This window comes from Perca flavescens, chromosome 7, assembly GCF_004354835.1.
Source record: "Perca flavescens isolate YP-PL-M2 chromosome 7, PFLA_1.0, whole genome shotgun sequence".
NCBI classification, from domain to species: Eukaryota; Metazoa; Chordata; class Actinopteri; order Perciformes; family Percidae; genus Perca; species Perca flavescens.
Genome location: NC_041337.1, coordinates 11,009,537 through 11,030,187, shown reverse-complemented (window position 1 = coordinate 11,030,187; position 20,651 = coordinate 11,009,537). Strand labels below are relative to the sequence as shown.

Here is a 20,651-nt window from a genome sequence, read left to right as displayed (position 1 = left end):
ACAGCCTGCTTAATTTTTCAGTTTCCCCCTCACTTCACCCTGTTTGTTTTTGTGTGTGTCTGTTTCACCAATTAAAATACATTTTAGTCTTTAGAAGTCACTTGCTATGACCTCTTCTCACTAGAATTATTGAAGTGAATAATGCAGTGTGTTCTATATTTCTGCCAAGGCTGAAAACCTGAGTAAAGACAACCTGCAAAACCACTCTGACACAGGGTACAAAGCAGTAGTTGCCTCCTAAGCAGCATGTACAGTGAACACTCTTTGAAGTCTTATACACAGCCATTCATCTTACTGTATGGAGGTGTATAAGACATATATGGAAAGGCTAGGTTTTTAAGGACTCTGGATAGGTGCAATTTGTGATTGATTCTGTACTATCAGCTTCATAGTCCTCCTACCATACAGGCTCATGGAACAGGGTTGGGTTGGGACTCCTGGCCATAATAGGGTGTACTTAATCACCAGGAGGGCCTTCAGCTGTACACTCCCCCCAGAGCATGTCTGAAGCCCTTTGTGAAAGGGTGGACACATTTAACAAGCCCCCACTCATTGGCCAATTGTTCAACCTGTATTAGTGTGCTGGGGTTGAGTGGTGCAGGAGAGATGGAGGCAGGAGTTTAGTGATGGCAGCCATTAGCAGATGATTGATGGGCTTTAAAGGCTATTTTAGTAAAGCCAATGTTTTGATGAATTTAATGATTGATGCTATTGTTTTCATTCACACTCTGGGGAGATTAATAATGATTAAAAGTGTTTTTTTATGTTACAGCTGAAAGTAGGATATTAACTTGCCATCAGCTTTGCAGTATCTCAGAAATAGACTTTGTTCTTAAATGGTTGATTGTATGCCTCATGATGTTAAGCCCCACAGTCACTGCGTCTTAATGCTGCTCAGAGCAACATATTTGGTGCAGCTTGTGGTGCATACTGTGTGATCATTTGTCTTGTCAGGAACACAGAGTTGTTTGTGCTGGTAATAGCAAAGACAGACATTTTTTTTGCACACTGGATGCTACTTGTGTGCTGACGTGTTCTTCTTCTGTGTCCCACTGTTTGCCTAGATAACCAGTTCAGAATGTCTATCCTGGAGCGCTTGGAGCAGATGGAGAGGAGGATGGCAGAGATGGCCAGCCACCAGCAGTCAAGCAGTGCAGGGAGTGGCGGAGCTGGGGGAGGAACAGGGGGGGGGGGGGGAGGAGGAGGAGGAGGAGGAGGAGGAGGAGGGAGGAGGAGGGGAGGCGGAGGAGGAGGCGGCAACAACAGCCAGTCACAGGTAAAAAGCCACATCATGCTACTCATACAGTATGTTGTTCATAAAGACGTGCATGTGACAGTACACAGCAAGCACATTGTGTTTTATCATTATTGTTTGACAAAAGTACTGTATAGCAATTTTGTTGTTGTTTTTGTTGTTAAAGAGGCATATACAACAACCAGTAATGATATGCTGTTTTGTGTATCTAAGTGTTTATCTGGTCAGACACAGGCCAGCAGCTCCTTTGAGAGTCGTGTCGTTGTGGTCTGTGAGAAGATGATGAGCAGAGCTTGCTGGGCCAAGTCCAAACATTTAATCCACTCCAAGACCTTCAGAGGCATGACACTCCTTCACCTGGCTGCAGGCCAGGGCTACGCCACCCTCATCCAGACACTCATCAAGTGGCGGTGAGAACAAAATGCTCTACATACTGGATAATGGCACTTTGGTTTGTAATTGGTGTGCACCACACTAAATAGCAGTGAGATACTCATGATATTGTTTTCTCTCTTCTGTCCAGCACCAAACATGCTGATAGTATTGATTTGGAGTTAGAAGTGGACCCTCTCAATGTAGATCACTTCTCCTGCACGCCTCTGGTAAGAGAGCTGAAGTTAACACGTTTACAACAGTGTGAGCAAGAAAATCCTAGTGTGTGTGATGTGTCGTGAGAGAAACCTGTAGTCGGGGTAGATTGATGCTTTTTTTTTTTACAGTCTGCTGTAATGAAACCCATTAACTCTGTTTCCCTTTTCTACTTTTTCTGCCTGTTTTCCATCCAGATGTGGGCATGTGCACTGGGTCACCTGGAGGCAGCAGTGGTCCTGTATAAATGGGACAGACGTGCCCTAGCTATCCCAGATTCTCTGGGTCGCTTACCCCTCTCAATTGCCCGATCTCGTGGCCATACCAAATTGGCCGAATGTCTAGAGCAGCTACAAAGGGAAGAGCAGCAGCCACCAGCCCCTCTGCCACCTGCAACTCGCATGTCTTTCTCCCCAGCCCCCGACACCCCCACTACAGACAGCTGGATGGTCAGCTGGGCAAACAACAGTGGAGTAGCACCCAGTGGCAAGAAAGGGTGTCCTGCCACCACTACAACCACAGCCAGTACCACAAGCCTCAATCCAGGCCAGTACTGTTCCCTTTTGCCTCTGTCTCTTACTGTACACTAGTTATGCTGATGGCCTCACATAAGTCACTAACTTGGTGAATGGAACTACAGCACCACCATTCACTCGGTTCCCCCCCGACCTTTACCAAGAGCTTTTGCCAAAATAAAATGCTCTTGGTAAAGGTCTGTGGGGACCAAGGCGTTTGCTTTTCCAAGTTTAAGATATTTTCCAGTGCACCTGCACAGAAGAATTGTTGGATGTGCAAATTGTTTCTTCGAAAAGCTCACATAAGTCACTGACTGGAAGAACCCCTATGTTCTGTCTTTATCAGTGTATTATGCTGCTAATTGTTACTTTTTTGTGTTTTTTTGCAGACTTAAGGAGGCCCAGGTCAGAGCCCTCCAACTACTACAGCAGCGAGGGCCAACGAGACCTCCCACTAGCTAAAAAACATAAACCCAACCCAGAACTGTTTCAGACTCGGCCTGACAAGGCCACGTCTGTTCCTCTAAGCCTGGAGCAGCAACAGCTCCACAAGCTGTCCTCTAGCCCCAAGAGCCTATCCTCAGAGGGACTCAGCTCAGACAAAGGCCTGTCTACAGGAAGCAGCACAGGGACAACCAGATGGACCTCCAGACAGAGTTTCTCCAGCAGCGGCATGGGGAGGAAGGCGTTAGGGGTCAGTGGAAGCAGCAGCCTGGGGAAGGAGAAACTGGTCAACCGGTTGCGTCAGCGGGAACAGCTAGGCATGCTGGTGATGGCTGACAGAGAAATGGCTGATGCAGAACTGTTATCCTATCGGGAAGATCTGGAGAACCAGGACTGTCTCACACAGATGGATGACCTGCAGGTGAGAGGAAACAACTGTGTACTAAATGTGTAGAACTCGGCACTAGTACAGCCACAGATGTAAGGTTCAAAATAATTCAGACCAAAAACATTTTGCTGTTGATTTAAATGCCTGCATCACAGAAATTGCACAACATACAATACGTAATATTAAAGTACAGTAACATATAGTAGAGATGTTCTAATGCCAAAAACAGTATTAAAACTGTAATTAAACTGAAACTGGCAACACTAGTTCCAACCTCTCAAAATTTAAGCTTTACTATATACATTACATATATATTATCAGAGGGAGGCTGCAGTATGGATATTTTAGTGGCACCACTTTGGAAAGTGGCATGTTCATGAACTACATTGTCCCCAGTGAGGAAAGCATGAAATTGAGATTTCAATTGGACATAACCGCACCATGCCACCTCTTTTATGCCCGCCTTCTGCATTGGGTAGGCGGAATGCACCAGGCCAAACTGGCACTCTGTCGATGGCCATCACTGCATAATAAACTCTCTCTATTGATCCACTTCCATAGCCAAGGGATTCTTCCAGCCATCCATCTCCATCTAACTACTCCTCCAACAGATGAAGTGCTGGATTAGGAAGTTTAGCCTCTAACAGTATCACTCTCACTCTTATTCCACTCCATTGGCATTAAAGCCAACAATTTTTTTCACATGGCCAAACAATGAAACCTTCATGTCTAGATCATGTTCAGTCACAAAAAAAGCTATTTTTTTTTAGCTCAGCTATTTATAGTGAATAACATTTACAAAGGTGGGTCCTCCCCTCACTCATCTTTGTTTGTCCCAATGAAACAGGCAAATATGATGACTCTGGCAGAGCACATCATTGAAGCAACGCCAGAGAGAATCAAAAGGGAGAACTTCACAACAGTGGACTCTGTGCCCGTAGACACGTCAGGGGTCAGCAACACCATGAACTGGCTGGCCAACTACCTTGGAGATGTGGAACAGCTGCCGAGTATCATACACCTACGGTAAGCAGCACCGTGGGGAAGGGAATTGCAGATATGCAAATTGCATTGCCAGTGTGTGGGTGTGTGTGCAGTATCTGTGTCCTATCCACTGCATTCATCCTTTCTTCCTAGCTTTGTTACAACCAGGTACTGTCCAAATAGGTGACTATTTTGTGGGAGTACAACATATGGACAGTAAAAAAAGAACACTATAAACTGAAGTTGATTTTGGTGTGCAGTATATTCTGTTGCAACTGTATATTTTGTATTAAGCATAATGCCAGGATGGATCGTTCAAAAGTGTAAACCATAGGGGTATCAATTTGAAAAAATAGGTTGTTTTATTGTGAGTGGGCAGTGGCTCAGGAGTGCTTATTATCTGTGACTGTTAATTTTTGGAAGTTTAATTTACACCCACTACAGTTTCCGCCGACGTCTCAAGCAGGCAGTCAAAGAAACTAAACACTTTCTGTTATGAGTTGGTAAATTTCTTCATGTGGCATGAAAATTTGGCACACTGTGTCAAAAGATCAATTTGTTGTGACTTTGATTCTTGCATCTACCACTATTGTACTAAACATTCTTTATTAGTTAGATGTACAAATTGATCAAGTGTAAGATAGACAGGTTAATTGTTAGTTTGCATATTTACTATGAATATGAACTGAAGTGACCAGTTCTGTCATCTTCTTTCCTTAGATCTCTGTATAATGAAACCTTGACCCCCTCATCCAACCCCAGTCTCAGTCCTGGGGGGTCGCCACTGAGAGAGGGGCCCCTGGAGAGGTCTACACTCCCATCCCCAGCTGACTGGAGTGAGTTCATCAATGCCTCCAACAGCAAGGTGGAGCGAGACCTGGCCCAGCTGACTCTGTCAGATCCAGAGCAGAGAGAGCTGTATGAGGCCGCCCGCCTAGTCCAAACTGCCTTCCGCAAGTACAAGGTACAGGCCCGGCACTCAGGTGCCATAAGCTGTGTGTACTGCAGCCCGCAGTGACAGGGCTGTACAGTTAGGACCGGTATTAGTAGATGTTTTGTTTTTGTCATTTGGAGAGATGTTGAAGGGTTTACTTTTATTTGGTTCCAAGCTATGGAGCTCTGATTTTTGCTCGAATTTTTGCAGTAAAGTTCAGAGTTGTGATGCTGTTCATTAGTATCTTACGTCTTGGGATATACTGTTTCTAATCGTGCTTAATATTATTCACATTTTTTTCTATCTCTACCTCTGTCTCATTCTCTGTTCCTCTGGCTCATATACACATTACAACATGAACAGAAATATATCCAAATATGTCCCTGTGGTTTCAGCATGGGAAGGTGCCTTGAGCAGAGCATGGCCTTGCTTAGAGGAACGACTGCACTGTCCCCCGTATCCCTGCTCCACTTAGACACAATTAAGCTTATGTTCTCGTCCTCTCTCTTTGCCTCTGTTTCTCTCTCTTAGTTAGATGTATGGAGCCTGCTACTGCCTGTTTTAAACTAGCTCTCCACACACCAGTCCTTTCCCACTGCCCGATCCCATTCTTCAACTCGCCACCCACCCCCCCACCCCCAGCTCCTTTTAATGAGTTTTCATGTGACAAACTGTTCGCTGTCGTTTCCAGTAATCTGTTATGCCTGTCTACCAGCTGATACTGAGGTGGACCTTTGGCTCTCTGTCGCTCAACGGTTCACCTCCTCCTCCTCCCCACTGATCAAATGGGGGCCGGTTCCCCAGGTGCGGACTCATGCCGGCCACCAGGAAACCTCAGGGAGACTTGACAGAGCCACTAATATCCTTTGTGGCAAAATATAGGTTCAACTGTGACCTCTGACCTATCCCACTCTACTCTCCAACAGGGGCGGCCGCTCCGAGAGCAACAGGAAGTAGCTGCTGCTGTTATTCAACGTTGTTACAAGAAATACAAACAGGTAGGGACCGCCAAAGCATTGATGCTCACATCTAATGGCGTTTTTCCATTACATGGTACCTGCTCGACTCGCCTCGACTCTACTCGACTCTACTCGCCTCGACTCGCTGTGCGTCCGTTTTCCATTGCAGATTTTAGTATCGCCTCAGCGTGGCTGGTCGTCATAGCGACTGCCGTGGGCGTGGCTTAGTAGCTTGTTTTTTCCCATTGACATATCCCCGACGCATTTCCTGGTTCTCCGTCTCCGTAAACAACATGATATCAAAGAGATAGTTAACGTTTACTGCTCCAGATTTCCCACCGTGGTCACATATATATGACTCTAGAGTCGCTACTCGCTTTGTTTATCTCACATATATATGACTCTAGAGTCGCTACTACTGCGGAGAGATAATCGGCGTCACTCTCTCACTTCTCCCTCGCTCACTAGCTCCCCACACACACATATACGGCGACTCGACACACACACATCACACATGCACACACCAGCGCACCAGTATAACCATCAGGCCACTTGTATGCTATGGAGAAAGCTCTGCGTGGAGCCTCCGGCAGCAAAAAAACACAGCTGGCTAAACTATTTAAAAATGCCGTCTCTCGCTAGCAATGCAGTGATCAGTTACGCTTCTTTCCGACCAATCAGCAGCCTGCAGGGTTTCACGTCACCTTCTCGGCTCGCCTCAGCTCGCTTGGAACCTCGACTGAGCAGGTACTAAAAAAAGTACCTGTTAGCAGGTACCAGGTACTTTTTTTCGTAATGGAAAACCAAAAAAGGCGAGTAGAGTCGAGGCGAGGCGAGTAGGTACCATGTAATGGAAAAGCGCCATAATGGTGCTTTTGTTTACAAGTTAGTGTATATCACAGTCTCTTGGTACACAGATGCGTTAACTATCTAAAGACTCTATATATTTAATTAAGCTTTTTTTTTAACTCAATTTTTTAAGAATAGAGTATGTTAGTGCATCATTCACAATATTTCCCTTTTTTCTGTTTGCAAGCTAACATGGATAGCCTTGAAGGTAAAAAAATAAATAAAAATTCACTACCAGCAGCTGAATTCATTGCCAAACTTCAGGTTGTGTTCTTCTACTATAGTATGAACCCATAACACTGCATTGCAGTATTCGCACACAGCAAAGCTTGACATATTGTTTTGCTCTCTTGACAGTATGCACTTTATAAGAAGATGACGCAGGCCGCCATCCTTATCCAGAGTAAGTTCCGCAGCTACCACGAACAGAAGAAGTTTCAGCAGAGTAGGAGGGCTGCCATGCTCATTCAGCAATACTACCGCAGCTACAAGGAGTTTGGCAGGCTGAAGCCCCACCACCGCGGGGCTGCTGCCGCCCTCATGCAGCACAAACTAAGGTAGACACTCAGCCACATACTGTAACACTGTTAGTTTTTTTTTTTTTTTTTAGTTTATTAATTCTTTTGTGTTTTGGAATGGAACCCCTTCACATTTTCAATGAAAGATACAAGTTGACTCTAATTCATTTTAACAGAGATGCATGCCAGTTGTCGACTGTTGCTCTACAACAAACAGTAAGACGCTGTTTTCTTTCTGATGTTTTACAGAGGTAGTCTGCTCACAAAGAGGCAGGATCAGGCTGCCAGGAAGATCATGAGGTTTCTACGTCGCTGCCGCCACAGGTAGACCCCAACACTTACTCATACACATACTAACATACTCATTTTAGACATACTGTACATACACACACACAACTTTACATAGGTTAGATAAAACTTCACACTCAGATTTACTGCACAGGCTGGTTCATGGTCTAAAAAAATAGAATCCCATGAGCTAATTGGTAAGACACAGTAGAAACTACCATTATTTTCAAAATCTTGTCCATCTCTCACCTATTCTTTAAACTCGGTGTTGTGTGTTTGATTTATTTTTGTCTGACAAATTGGTGGTGGTCCGAAATGTCTCCCAACACCTAAGCTCCACCCCCTCCCCCTCACTGTATTTGGCCCCCACCTGTCCTCGCCCCCTCCCTCACAGTGCCTACTGTGTGCTAATAGCTGTCTGGTATTGTTTTGCTGTTTATGCCAAGCCCCTTGATGGACCATAGACTGTTCAAGCGGGTGAGTGTAGCCTCAGCAACTCAGTTCGTACTTCTCTCTCTCTCTCTCCCTCTCTCTCTCTCTCTCTCTATCTCTCTCTCTCTTTCTCTGATACTCTGTATGCCTCTTTCTCCTTATCTCCCTCTCCGTCACTTACTCTTTAATAATATAATTATCTCCTCCTGAGGTCTCGGCCTTTGCATTCTCTCCCTCCTTCCCTCACTCTCATTTTCTCTTTTGCTCTTTCTCTTCCATCCCTCCACCCACCCTTCCTCCTTCTCCATCACTGTTGCTTGATGCCTGCTTGCATGAAGGCTGCCGACTGGAGCCACAGGTGGACTAAGAAGCTCAGATTAAGAGCAGAACCTATCTCGAACTAACAAAATGCTTATGAATGACAATATCACTGCAACACTTAACAGGCACTTCTCTGACTCTTCTCTGACTATCTCTGTCTTTCTCTCCTTGGGAATTCCTTTTTTTTTGGGGGGGGGGGTTTGTCGTTATGCAGATTGCCAGTTTGAGAAAACGGGAAGCTTTTTCTGATCATGTTTTATTCTGCTGCATGTCAAGTGGTGACAACTATGAGCCTTGCTCTTCTACCTTTAGGCATGCTATGGGCCTGCTGTTTCTCAAGTAGTTGTCTGTCTGTCTGACTGACTGTGTGTCCTGTTTCTAGGCACTCGACAGACTGAGAGGGGGACTTAACCCCTCTGATTTCAATTTACTAAAACTGTGTCAAACTGTTGAATGTATTATAACCACTCGTTCATCAAAACAAATACATAAAAAAGTACATTATACACCTGAATGGGAAAAAAGCTCTGAACATCATATATTTCATATATAGAAGTTTAAGCATTTAGTTATTTTCACAAACCTTTAACCTCCTTGCTATTGACTTTCATATTTCATGTTTTTACTCTTTTCCATATTGGCTGTATACTGTCCTAAAATAGGGCACCATGCTTTTAGAGCAGGTGAGGTTGTTGATGTGATATAGGTTAGGAAGCTGTGGTAGCATATAGGTCACAGAAGTTAGAACAAAAACAAACATGAGGTTCCTCCACCCTTTGGGACTAAAACAAAGAACTTAATAGATTCATACCTCCAGGGAGTACTCCAGCACAGCATGAGTGTGCGTGCGTGTGTGCGTGCGTGTGTGCGTGCGAGCGAGCGATCGCACGCGCATCTACGTAGGTAGTCTGCCTATCTTCAATACAGTACAGTTACAGTAGTTACCTTCTGCTTTGAATAAGAATAGGGTTGAATCCATTACATGATAGTGGTTGGTGTGTTAAAATCACTTGTACTGTGTAAAAGAGTACTTGGCTGGCTGACCGCTTTTTGCTCATGCACTTGAGACATGTGTCTCTTCTATGAACCCACACCAGCTTCAGGTATTCATTTGTGAACTGCTAGACATGAAGATTTGCAATAGTAGGTACTTTTTTTTCCACAAACGGAGCATTTCTTCTCGACCTTGACCAGTGTCTTTAGAAATACTTCTTAGTTCTTTTAGTCTTTTACGTGTGGAAGTGACCTCGACCTAGACCATAACATTTAGTGCAATGATTCATGCTTTTATATTACTGGCTAAATGGATTTAAAGTGTATAAGGACAGTTCTGATCTTTATTTGCAATACGCAAAGGAGCAGTCACCTCATGCTGTGAGGCGCCAGTGCCACATGCTGTATCTTGAGGAACAAAATGTCAGTTGCCAAGTGTCAATTTGAGTAATAGCGACACTGTAAGTAATATTAACTAGACTTACTAATTGTAATTATCGACATTGTGTTGGGACACTTCAAAATGAAATGCCTTGCATGACAAGATTCATTGTATTTATTATGTCACAAAAGTGCATTTATTCCCAAAAGTAATAGATAATATAGTAATGATTCTGTAATTGTGCTATAATTATCCTCTTTTGTCCATTCCAAAGTGCAAGTTCAATTCAATCCTGACCAAGGTTTTCTTTCACAGGCCAGCCTTATAGTTCCTGATGATCTGGGCTGACTTGATATTGTTCTGATAGTTCTGGCTGAACAGTGTGATGCCATTAGGCCTGTGCGTGTCTTGATAAGCTTGTTGCTACTGTAGAAACCCTGTAAAGTCGTGGATGCTGTATTCATGGACACTTGTCTCTCTCTGTGTTCCAGGGTGAAAGAATTGAAAAGGGCCAGGGAACATGAGACCCCTCAGAAGAGCCCCCTCATGATGTGACATCACTCTCTTGACTCCGCTTTTCTTTTTTGTTTGTACCCGAGAGATTTTACAAGAGAAATGAAAGACGAAAAAAAAAAAAAAACATCAATGCAAGCACTGCAATTATTACTACTACTGCAGTGTTACTGGTTCAACTACTATTACATGTACAACAGCATTTTTTCACATATCTTTTCTTTCCACTGACTTGATTTGGTCAGAGAGTGGCAACTTCTACGGGATTATAAACTAAAAGGGTCAGGGTAGGGGGGTGCAGAACATTTGCTTTATGGCATTTTTTGCACTTTTTCATGGATTGCTTTGTCTTTTTTGAATATGAAGAGCCGAAACGCAGGACATGCCTGAGGAGGTCTGTCAAACACAAGGACCTCGAGAGACGTAAATTAAGGCTGCTGCAGAAGATCTCAGAGGATAGGGAGACCACGCAGAAACACTCTGGGCTCGAATTATATTTCATACGTCTTTAAGTGACCAATCAATTCATTTGAAGAAGTTTTTCTTTTCTTTTTTTAACCAAATAAATTGGTCACCCACACTCCCACTTCTATCCACTGCTGTAGATGATATGATATTCAATTTAGCTGAACAATTCCAGCTGTCCCACTGTGCTCTACCCCACCAGTTTGCCCACACGGGTGGAGCTACAAATGAATGTAGTCCGGGGGTTTAACCATGCAGAAACAAATGGGGGATAAAATATTTTTGTTTTGCCATTTCTTTAAAAAAAAAAAAAAAAACTATGCTTTATCAGATATATTGTCACTTTATTACTTGAATTTGTTCCATACTGTCCAATGTATTTGTTCCATCATGTCCAATGTATTGGTGATCTGTATCTTCAGACTCTATGTTGTTGAACCCTACCAAGAAAGAATGCATGACTTCTTGGCAAGAAAAGTCTTTGCTTGTGTGCTTATGGTCTAGTCTTTCAGCCTATCCTCTGATTTTCCATCTTCTCCCCCATAACTTCTTTCATCTCAGTAATGAAGCTATGCCTGTATTGTCCTATTTCTTTTTTTCTTTTGTTTTCGTTTTGCTTTGTTCAGTTGATTGATCCTCTGAATCCTAACAAGAGAAAAGTACTTGCCTATTTTGTGTTGTAATGGTTATGGTCATGCAGGTTATTATTGTTTTTTTTAAACGAACTTCAGAGCCTGTGAAGGCTTTTGAGGGGAAGATCACATACATTGCCTTGACGTCTTAGAGATTCTTTGAGGGGTCCCTAAGCTTGTCCCAAAATAGGGGTTTGACAAATCCATATTTTTGACAATTGAGCGATTTCTGTATATAAAGAAGGCTGAAAGTGCGTAGGAAAAAAAAACATTTACCCAACGGGGATTGTATTTTAGAAATATATTATTTTATTCATTAAAAATGGGTCAAAAACAGGTATGAGACAAAAACAGAATATTTGTATAGTTTTGTTTGAATGCCTAAGAAGTATGGTTGTATTGTTTGTAAATAGTGTAAATACCTGGGATAAAGATGAGCTATGTGCATGAAAAGTATGAACAGAGTCAAAAGGGGAAAAAAAACAACAAAAGCAGTAGTGGCTATGCTCTGTAAAATTAAAACTATTTCACTATTAGAGTATTTTATTTTATTTTGATTGTTCTTGAGAAAGCATGATATTATTGCAATATAAAAAAAGTTTAAAAAAAAAATACTGTATTTAGAGTTAGGAGAAGTCTGCAAAATTATCTTAAAACAAGTATGGTTATGTTTACATTTTTTGTTTGTTTGTTTGTTTTGGGCTACCAAGAATATTTTGCCAATGGTGCCGAGGTATGTGAATGCTATATAGCTTAAAAGAGAACTAAGTTAACTTTTGCAGAACAGATAATCTTATAGTTAAATACACACTAGCACTGAAGACCATAAGATCACAAGTGGTCGACGAGCACTAGAACAATAGGGTACACAGATGGCAGAGGGAGTCATATTTAAGCAGAAAGCATTTAAGTCTCTCATGTTGTCACCATTCCCACAGATAACGCAAGCATTTAACCATCACTGAACACACCATAGCAGAGTTTAAGTTGTATATTTTTGTCGTCATTGCAAATGGAATGTGTTATTGAGGCATCTTGCCTGATCTTAAAGATTGGCAGCCTTGCCCATGGTGTTCCTATACGTAATCACTCTCTGTCATTGAGAACAATTTAATTCACCTCTTCAAATTTACCCTATGTGGCGGCAAGAGTAAGAGCATTGATTTATAAATCCTTGGCTGATCCCTGTAACGAACTGGCGACAGGATTTTCCTAATATAGTGTGTTTAAATTAAAAAAAACCTTGATCAAGGCTGCCAGGCTCTAAATAGACCTTGTATTCCATGTCAAAAAGAACAGTTGAAAATGTGTCTAGTTGAAAAACGTGTAGCATACTGTACATGACTGGATTTCTTTGTCAAGCAGCTGAAAACATTTGCAAAACTAACTGTTCCGACAGTCAAAGGTGCTAATCCGATTTTATCCAGAACGGCAGCACTCAAAGTTGTCACTTGCCTCAATGCAGGGTCAATGAGCCAAAATGACTGTAGTAACTAATGTGTAAAACAGTGCACTGGTGCCATTTATAATTATGAGGCATAATATGTGTCTTATATACGACAATATACGTAGATAGCAGTTTTGATTGGGCTGTAGGAACAATCTAAGAGAGAACATGAGATGCTGGTTTAGAGGTGCCTGTTGGTTGCTGCCTCATTTCTATAATATATTCCTACCATAACTACCAGAAAGTGTATTCTGTATCAAAGTAATGACATTTGATTATTCAGCCAAGTGCCACTGAAAAACTTGAGATTTGTTTGTTGAAGTGTTGTCATGTTTGTTACATAATTATGAGGCTAAGTAGGTGTTTCTCAGAGTCAGTTTCCTTGACTTACTGGTTGTTTCGTTGTTTTCCACACACCTGATATGTAAATTTTGTTCCCCGAGTGTTTATGTAGAAAGTGCCTATTCATATCCTGATCACACAAACCCAGTGTCAGAATGCATACAATGTACCTGAGGTTGAGAGAATGTCAGAGAACATGGTCACAGTGCTGTATCCTCTACATCAGGGGTCACCAACCTTTTCAAAACTGAGAGCTACTTTATGGGTATTGAGTCATACGAAGCGCTACCAGTTTGATACACTCTTCTGAAATAACAAATTTGCTCAGTTTGCCTTTATTTATATATGATTATTAATGATTAATGATACTCATTTATGTGAAGACACTGGTCATGTTAATGATTTCTCACAATAATTATCAACAATGACTTAACAAGGTGGGTAACCGATAATATCAATATTCAATTTTCATTTTTAGGACAGGCCTGAGGGCTACTCATGTGGTCCTTGGGGGCTACCTGGTGCCCGCAGGCACCGCGTTGGTGACCCCTGCTCTACATGAACACACATGATCACCATCACCTTACACTCACCAAAGCGACAATATGATATTCCCTGTTCACTCCAGTATGATTGCAGCACTCCAGCTTGTAAACATGCTAAGCTTTATTTTTATTTGTATGCCTTCTTTTATTTGTTATTTCTAATGGGACAGCTTTTTAAAATCACACCTAGAGATGCCACTACTGGGGTTTGTTGCCTTGCGTTCATCCTCCTGGTCTGTGGTTAGAATGCATAGCCAATGCAATGTCGTGGCAAAAAGGAGAAGGATTTATTATGCTTGCATGGGTAAAATAGTTAACTGGGTGACCGAACTGCACCTAAAGCATGCTTATTTTCCTAGAATCGGTAGTCAGATAGACTTGTTAAAAGACTTACTGTTCTGTAAAACGATGAACGTTGGTTTGACGTGTCACAGAACTCAGAAAGACGGGGCATGTGACTGCAGGGCTGACGGGAAAACCGAAAACTGGGCCTATGATCAATCCTAGGTAGCTACTGAGGTTTTCATAGCAAAGCATGAGGACAGGATTGTTTTTAGACCAAGCTCTAACTTTTTAGATTTTTTTCTTTAGTTTGATTTTTTTAAGATTTGATCAGTGTGCTCCCAACTTCAAATAGGACAAATGGACATGGTTGGAGACCATTGTGACAGTATGTATAGCAAGTATTACATAAGTGACACACAAGGTACACACAAACACACGCACAAGACACAGCACAGCACACATGCAGACATGTCAAGGTGTTGGTTTCATTTGTACACTGAGCAGCATTGCTCTTCTCCAGGCTGAGGGACTGGTTCACCTCCCTTCTGTATTTTACTCAGGGTGCCAAAATGGGGAGGAGGAAGCAGAGCAGGACATGTGATTCACGGTAAAAGAAGCTGAAATTGAAAAAGGAAAACCTTTCAGCAGTGCTTTCTGGTGAAGACCACTGCGATACTGAAGTCTTTAAAATGAATAAATATCAAATATAATCCATTTCCTCTCAGTAACGAACATCACAGACACCAGTGGAGCCCCGGAATAAAATACATAGCTGTTATATATAGCTCATTAAGATGAATGATTTGACTTTCTGTCATAGAAGCCTGTCAAATCATAGTATAATTCAGGCCGGTTCTTTAGGCCTTTCATTTATCTAAGTGACAAAGTGTAGAGGGTACTTAAGATTAAGAGTGTAGTTATATGAAAGGTTCACCTGCAAATCTTGTTTTTTACTGCCATTTATGAATGGGATGACAGGTTAGCTGATGGGCACTCTTCATATACAGTATTATCAATTTCAAGACGTTCTGTGAATTGACCTGGGAATCTGCCTTTCCTCCTCTTCTTTTTCCCAGGCTCCCAAACCAGAGAAAGGTAGGCACATCAGGACAACAGAACAGAAACAGTTTTACAACATATTCCACTTGTGGACACAGAGCAATAAAGAACTATTTTGTGGAGACTTATAGACCTAGCGAAGTTTAAAATGATTGGACACATGTAGTCGACTTACTCTTATGCAAATGCCAGTATTGCAAGACAAGCATTCAGTAGTTTATGGACAGCAATTATATGGCACCCTTTACCGAACTGCACGTTTTCATCAATTCCAAACCGAGAAGAAAAAAAAAGACCCTGCTTTGATAGAAAGTTATGGGTCCTCGACACTTTGCATGTGAACTAGTGTTAGATCTATTTTCCTCTCCTCTATAGCTGTCTTTCTCTCTGTCTTTCCCTGTTATGTGACCCAATTTTTCTCCGCTCCCGCCCCCTACCCTTAAAACTTTCATCGCCTCTTGGTTCTCCTAATGTGTTTTGCTTTCCTCCTTTTTCTTCCCTTCTCTTGTTTGTAAGTTTTATTTTTGTAATTGTGCATGTACAAGCGTCACTGACTCGATGGATATGTTAAAAAAAAGAGATTTCAGCTGCTGAAGCCATGCAAAACGTTTTGAATTGCCCTTAAAATATTGAAGATGTTTTCTGAATGCTTTATATTCTTTCTGCTGTAAAATAATAAAAAAAGGAAAAAATGAAGAAAACTCGAGAACAAAGTTTGCTCCGTCTTTTTGTTTGTTCTTTTACTTCAGGAAAGGGATAGTGGTTTCTTCTGCTGCCAATACATTTCTCACCAACAGTTTAAATCAAGAAAAGACAATTTGCAAATACAGTGTTTATAATTTAGTTTTTATTTCTACTCAACATCCAGTGCTGCATAACCTTTGACTTTTACAATTAAAATACATTTGGTCTTACATTAGACAACCAAGGACTTTTAACAAATGTGTGTACATAAATATAGTTTCACACAACATAAAAGATATCTCAATAAATTATCATTAAGTCCCCAGGCAACTTGTCTCAATCATACCTATGGCATTGTTCTTTTTGTGAACAAATACTGACAGCGCTTTTGTATGTGAGTGTGTGTGAGTACATGCACCTGGGCATGCATATGCGCACATACAGCATATACATGTATGATGTTTCTTATTTTGTTTGCATCTTTTAATGTGAGTGCAAGATATGTATATTTGTTTTAGTGCAAGCCCTGTCTCTTGTGTAGCATCAATGTTTGTTGACAGTTTTACACGCAGTACTTCCAGAAACACTCAGAATTCCCTGCTCGCTTCCTGAACTGCTTCCGAATGCCCAGCACACGGCTGAAAGGATTTAGGAGACTCTGTTTCTCCAATAGGACCTGAAAGACAGGATAATAGTCGTGGTAAACATTGTATTTACAGTATCATTGTAGCTTACTTTTCTTTGTTGTTTTAGGCATAACATTTGTTAGGAAAAAAAAACCCACCTCTCTTTTCAACCCCCTGGGAAGCAGGCCTGTTCTGACACCTGAGAGAAAAGAAAACATGAGATTATTCTGATGTTTGAGATAACTCATGTCAGCTGTGCTGCATCAGGCATGTTTCTGTGCATGTCAGGCTTTTGGGCAGTGGCAGAGTAGAGGACCTGGCTCGTCCCTCCACAACTGCAAACTACCCAGTCGTGATCAATACCTCCAGCTGTCTGGTTCTCCAGTGGTGCTGCTTGATATCCAGCCATAGAAAAATATGACACTGGTATAATTGTGTGTATCAATTCAAATTTGTAGCACAATGTTTCTGCAAAAAAAGAAAGCGGGTGATTTTCCCTGGATAAAGTAAGTGTCTGTATTGAGTATGAGCACTTTAATATAAGATGAGCTGAGTGTGTGTGTGTGTGTGTGTGTGTGGGGGGGGGGGGGGTGTGTGTGTTTTTTACCATCTCGGTTAAACTCCCCAGATATTAGAGTGGAGTATCTGAGCCCGCCATCCTGAGGAGGGAAGGTTTGCTCAGAGAGAGACAGATCATCCAGGCCGTCCTCCACTGATACTGAGGATAACCCAACAACCACACAAAATTGGTAATGCACAATTCACCGGAATTATTCACATTTTCTAGCATTCTAGCACGTCTATTTTGTGTTTATAGTGTAGTAGTTTATGCTAAATGGTAAACTCATGGTTTGACTCTTGTCATGACATATTCTCCAGCAACTAATGATGACTTTTTTCATGGTTATTTAAACAGAAAACTGAACATATTCTCTGGCCGCAGAGAAATCCTCCATCAATGGCCCGTGTGTGTGAACTTTGGCAGAATAATCAGTGTTCAACACTGCGATTCTAAAGTAATTACTTCAAGGCCTGAGGACACGACTTGCCTGCCATTAATCTTCACAAATTACCAAAAATGCTAATCAAGGTACTGAATTAGTGAATTTCTGTGAATAACATCTATAATAGAGATTTAACTTTCCACTTACCAGGTCCTGGATAGGGCATCTCTGCAGAGTCTGTGATGGGGTGAGCCAGCAGTGGGCCAGAGGCCACGAGCAGGAAGGCCCAGGACAGGAGAAGGTTACACTTCATCACTACTAACAGGACGCTGTTGCTGGAAGTGGATCTGATTCGCACGGTGGTCCTCAGGTGGAAAGAAGACTTGTACATGCTCTGTTGGTCCCAACTGGGTTATATACTTCCAGCTGTAGCCTATCCCCCCTCCTGCATGCCCCACAGCACACACACACACACACACACACTTTTGCTGGCCACAACAGCCATCAGCAATATCCACAGTCCCATCCCTTCTAACTGCCATAAATCAACAGGCAGTCACAGGTGAATTATAGGCTCAATAAAAAGACAAGTGTTGTGGCCAATGCTTCAAGGGCACAGTCATGTTTTACCAGCTCTTCAGCTTGATTGACTGTTTTACTGAGTTTGTAAATGGGATCGAAGCAGGTGTTTCAGATGTCATTCTTCACAACATCCCGTAGGGGAGCAGGTGGAGAAAGTGGGCAGCTAAATGACTAATGTTTTTTATGTTACCATCTCATTAAACTCTTGGGCCATTTGAATCCCCTTGACTCATAGCCCACAGAAAAACTGCATAATTACTTGCACAGAGGTTCAGTGGAAATGCTAAAATGTTCAAGGCCCTGTAGCCTATAAGCCATCTGACATTTTAACTCAATTTAGGACAGCTGAGAATTTTCCATGGGTCACTGAATCAGATTGATTCATGCACATTATTTAGAGGCCTTGTTCTGGTAAGATTTGTGCTTTCACTTCTTCATAGTCATACAATAAAACTCATCTTTATTAGTACGTCCAGCATAGATGGACAGAGTCAGAAAACTGTTCCTATCAATGGAGACGGGGGACAGGTGGAGATAGCTATTTACAGAGTCACATTTTGCACCTATGTAATTTGTATATTTATTAGAAGTGTGACGTCAATGTTCAGTTTTTTGTATGATAATGAGGCTCAACAAAGCGACAGTGACATTTAGTTTTATAGTCAGAAGGCCAGACACTCCATTAGGTGTTGCTTTATATCATAAAAAGCTATTACGATTTATATTCTGCATTAGTCAAGGCCCTGCTGTCAATCCTAGCTTATTCTGGCCTCTAAAATAAATGTTGACTCCCCCATACTTTAAGTTTTTCCTGCTACTTGCAATTTTATGAAGAATGTAGAATTTCTTCAAGGTACAGGACAGGTGTTTTGTAACGTCAACGTCTTGAGATTCATACGATATAATGTGGATCAGTATGAACAGAGCAGAGAGCAATTAACAGTAAATAAATTCTATGAAAAGCAACACCTATTAGGGTGTTGCATATAGAGAATAATTGTCGACATGTTGACCAATCACCATGGAAAAAGGTTTAGAGGCTAAACTTAATTCTAACAACCATGTATTTGTTGAGAATTCCTATTTCCACTTGATATTTCAATCCTTTCCCTTAAGTAATAAATAAGTCAATACATTTATAAAAAGTACATTTTAGTATAAGTTGCAATATCTCAATGGAAAAATATTTCATTACAAATAAAGTCCTGCTTTCAAAATCTTGAATATGGATGTAAACAAGTGTTTGCAGTAAAATATACTAAGGCAGCCAAAGCAGTGCAAAATGTGACAGATATTCCCTAGGGTTTAGAGTACTGCTGCATTAACATGTTAGCAGCATTGTTTTTTTAAATATATTTTTTGAAGGAATCGTTTGTACAGGGGTTATACAGAATAACAGTACAACAGCCTTCCCTCTGGGTTTTCTGAAAGTTTAAGCAACAACACAACAAAAGCATACAAAGCCTATACCACCCCAACCCCACAGAAAATATATAAAAAATAACAATAAAAGTAAAAAGGAAATAAGTAAATAAGTAAAAAGCCAGCAGAGAGGAAAAATGAAATGATGGCAGTTAACATAGTGCCTGGGACAAATTCAGAGAAAAAAGAAAGAAAAGCTGCATACTCAAGAGCTAGGGGTGTCACCCTGGCCGTTATTTGTCTTACACGCTTCTGACCATTTGATCAGCAGAGGATGCCATATTTTATGGAAAATTCTTTCATTGTTAGACATCTTATAGCGGAGTCTTTCCATGTGTAGTACGTTTCCTATAACTCTCTAAGCCATTGCTGAAAAGGGGGGCTGGTCTCTGATTTCCACTGTTGCAAAATGATGCGCCTGGCCAACAAAGTACATAGGGATAGTTTGTGATTCATAGTTTGTGATGTTGGGGTTAAACACCACTAAACCAAAGATGGCAAGGAGTGGGTCAGGGGCAGTGTTAGCAGCATTGTTGTATGGTTCTGGCCAAAGTGATGCTTGGTCTGATTAGATCTCACCTGGTGGGTGGTTTAAAAACAGCAATGCAATGTATTCAGTGTATCATTTGTTTTGCCAGAAAAATAAATATCTCAATATAAGTAACTACATCTTCAGAATGTACTGAAATAAAAACAGAAATATCTTTCTCTGAAATACCTTTATACATCTTGTAACAGCAGAATGTGATGGTTCCATTAATGAAATGATCATTTGCTCCACCGCTGAAATACCATAGGCACAGCAGACATGATTCATAAGTTACATTATTATATATTATATTATATTACATTATATTGATTATCAACCTTTGATTTCACATAAACACCAGCTGGCTAAAGATTATTACTGAAAATACCTGCTTTATATATAATCTAAATGCTGAAGGTCTTGGATTCCAAAGCTGCACATCACACCAAACAACTGTAACAATAGTCCAAGCAATGTGACCTGGCAAGTTTTTGGAACTTGCTGACATTATTTGACCTCATGGATATCTGACTGATGTATGTAGGCTACCGCCAGCAGAGGGCAACAGTACGTCTAGAAAAACCACATTAACCATGCAATATACTAGTTCTTCATGTTCAGCAAATTGGCCTCCAGTGTGAACTGTCCAGTGGGGTTCTAAAAGTGAAAAATATATTCCAAGACAGTTGTCTTTTTTTTTTCTTTTACTAATAGTCTTAGATTGAC

General features: G+C 41.3%; 2 protein-coding genes across 2 annotated transcripts in view; one reads left to right on the top strand and one right to left on the bottom strand.

The window, feature by feature from the left end:
* The window catches only part of camta1a (calmodulin binding transcription activator 1a), a 293,931-nt gene extending 280,392 nt beyond the window's left edge, over positions 1-13,539 (top strand). The window contains exons 12-23 of the mRNA XM_028583336.1: positions 1,065-1,214; positions 1,464-1,665; positions 1,779-1,857; positions 2,041-2,393; positions 3,064-3,223; positions 4,038-4,216; positions 4,895-5,138; positions 6,035-6,106; positions 7,274-7,473; positions 7,684-7,758; positions 8,169-8,199; positions 10,342-13,539. Of these exons, the coding sequence (XP_028439137.1) occupies positions 1,065-1,214; positions 1,464-1,665; positions 1,779-1,857; positions 2,041-2,393; positions 3,064-3,223; positions 4,038-4,216; positions 4,895-5,138; positions 6,035-6,106; positions 7,274-7,473; positions 7,684-7,758; positions 8,169-8,199; positions 10,342-10,374 (1,778 nt within the window). The 3' untranslated portion in view covers positions 10,375-13,539. The remainder of the gene's footprint in view (positions 1-1,064; positions 1,215-1,463; positions 1,666-1,778; positions 1,858-2,040; positions 2,394-3,063; positions 3,224-4,037; positions 4,217-4,894; positions 5,139-6,034; positions 6,107-7,273; positions 7,474-7,683; positions 7,759-8,168; positions 8,200-10,341) is intronic.
* A 2,845-nt stretch (positions 13,540-16,384) lies between these two features.
* LOC114559418 (urotensin-2) lies at positions 16,385-17,705 on the bottom strand. The gene is made up of 4 exons (XM_028584036.1): positions 17,600-17,705; positions 17,056-17,166; positions 16,607-16,647; positions 16,385-16,498 (listed from the first exon to the last, which is right to left on the bottom strand). Exons 1-4 carry the CDS (start codon positions 17,703-17,705, stop codon positions 16,385-16,387), a joined length of 372 nt encoding a protein of 123 aa, XP_028439837.1.
* Between the last annotated feature and the right edge of the window lie 2,946 nt (positions 17,706-20,651).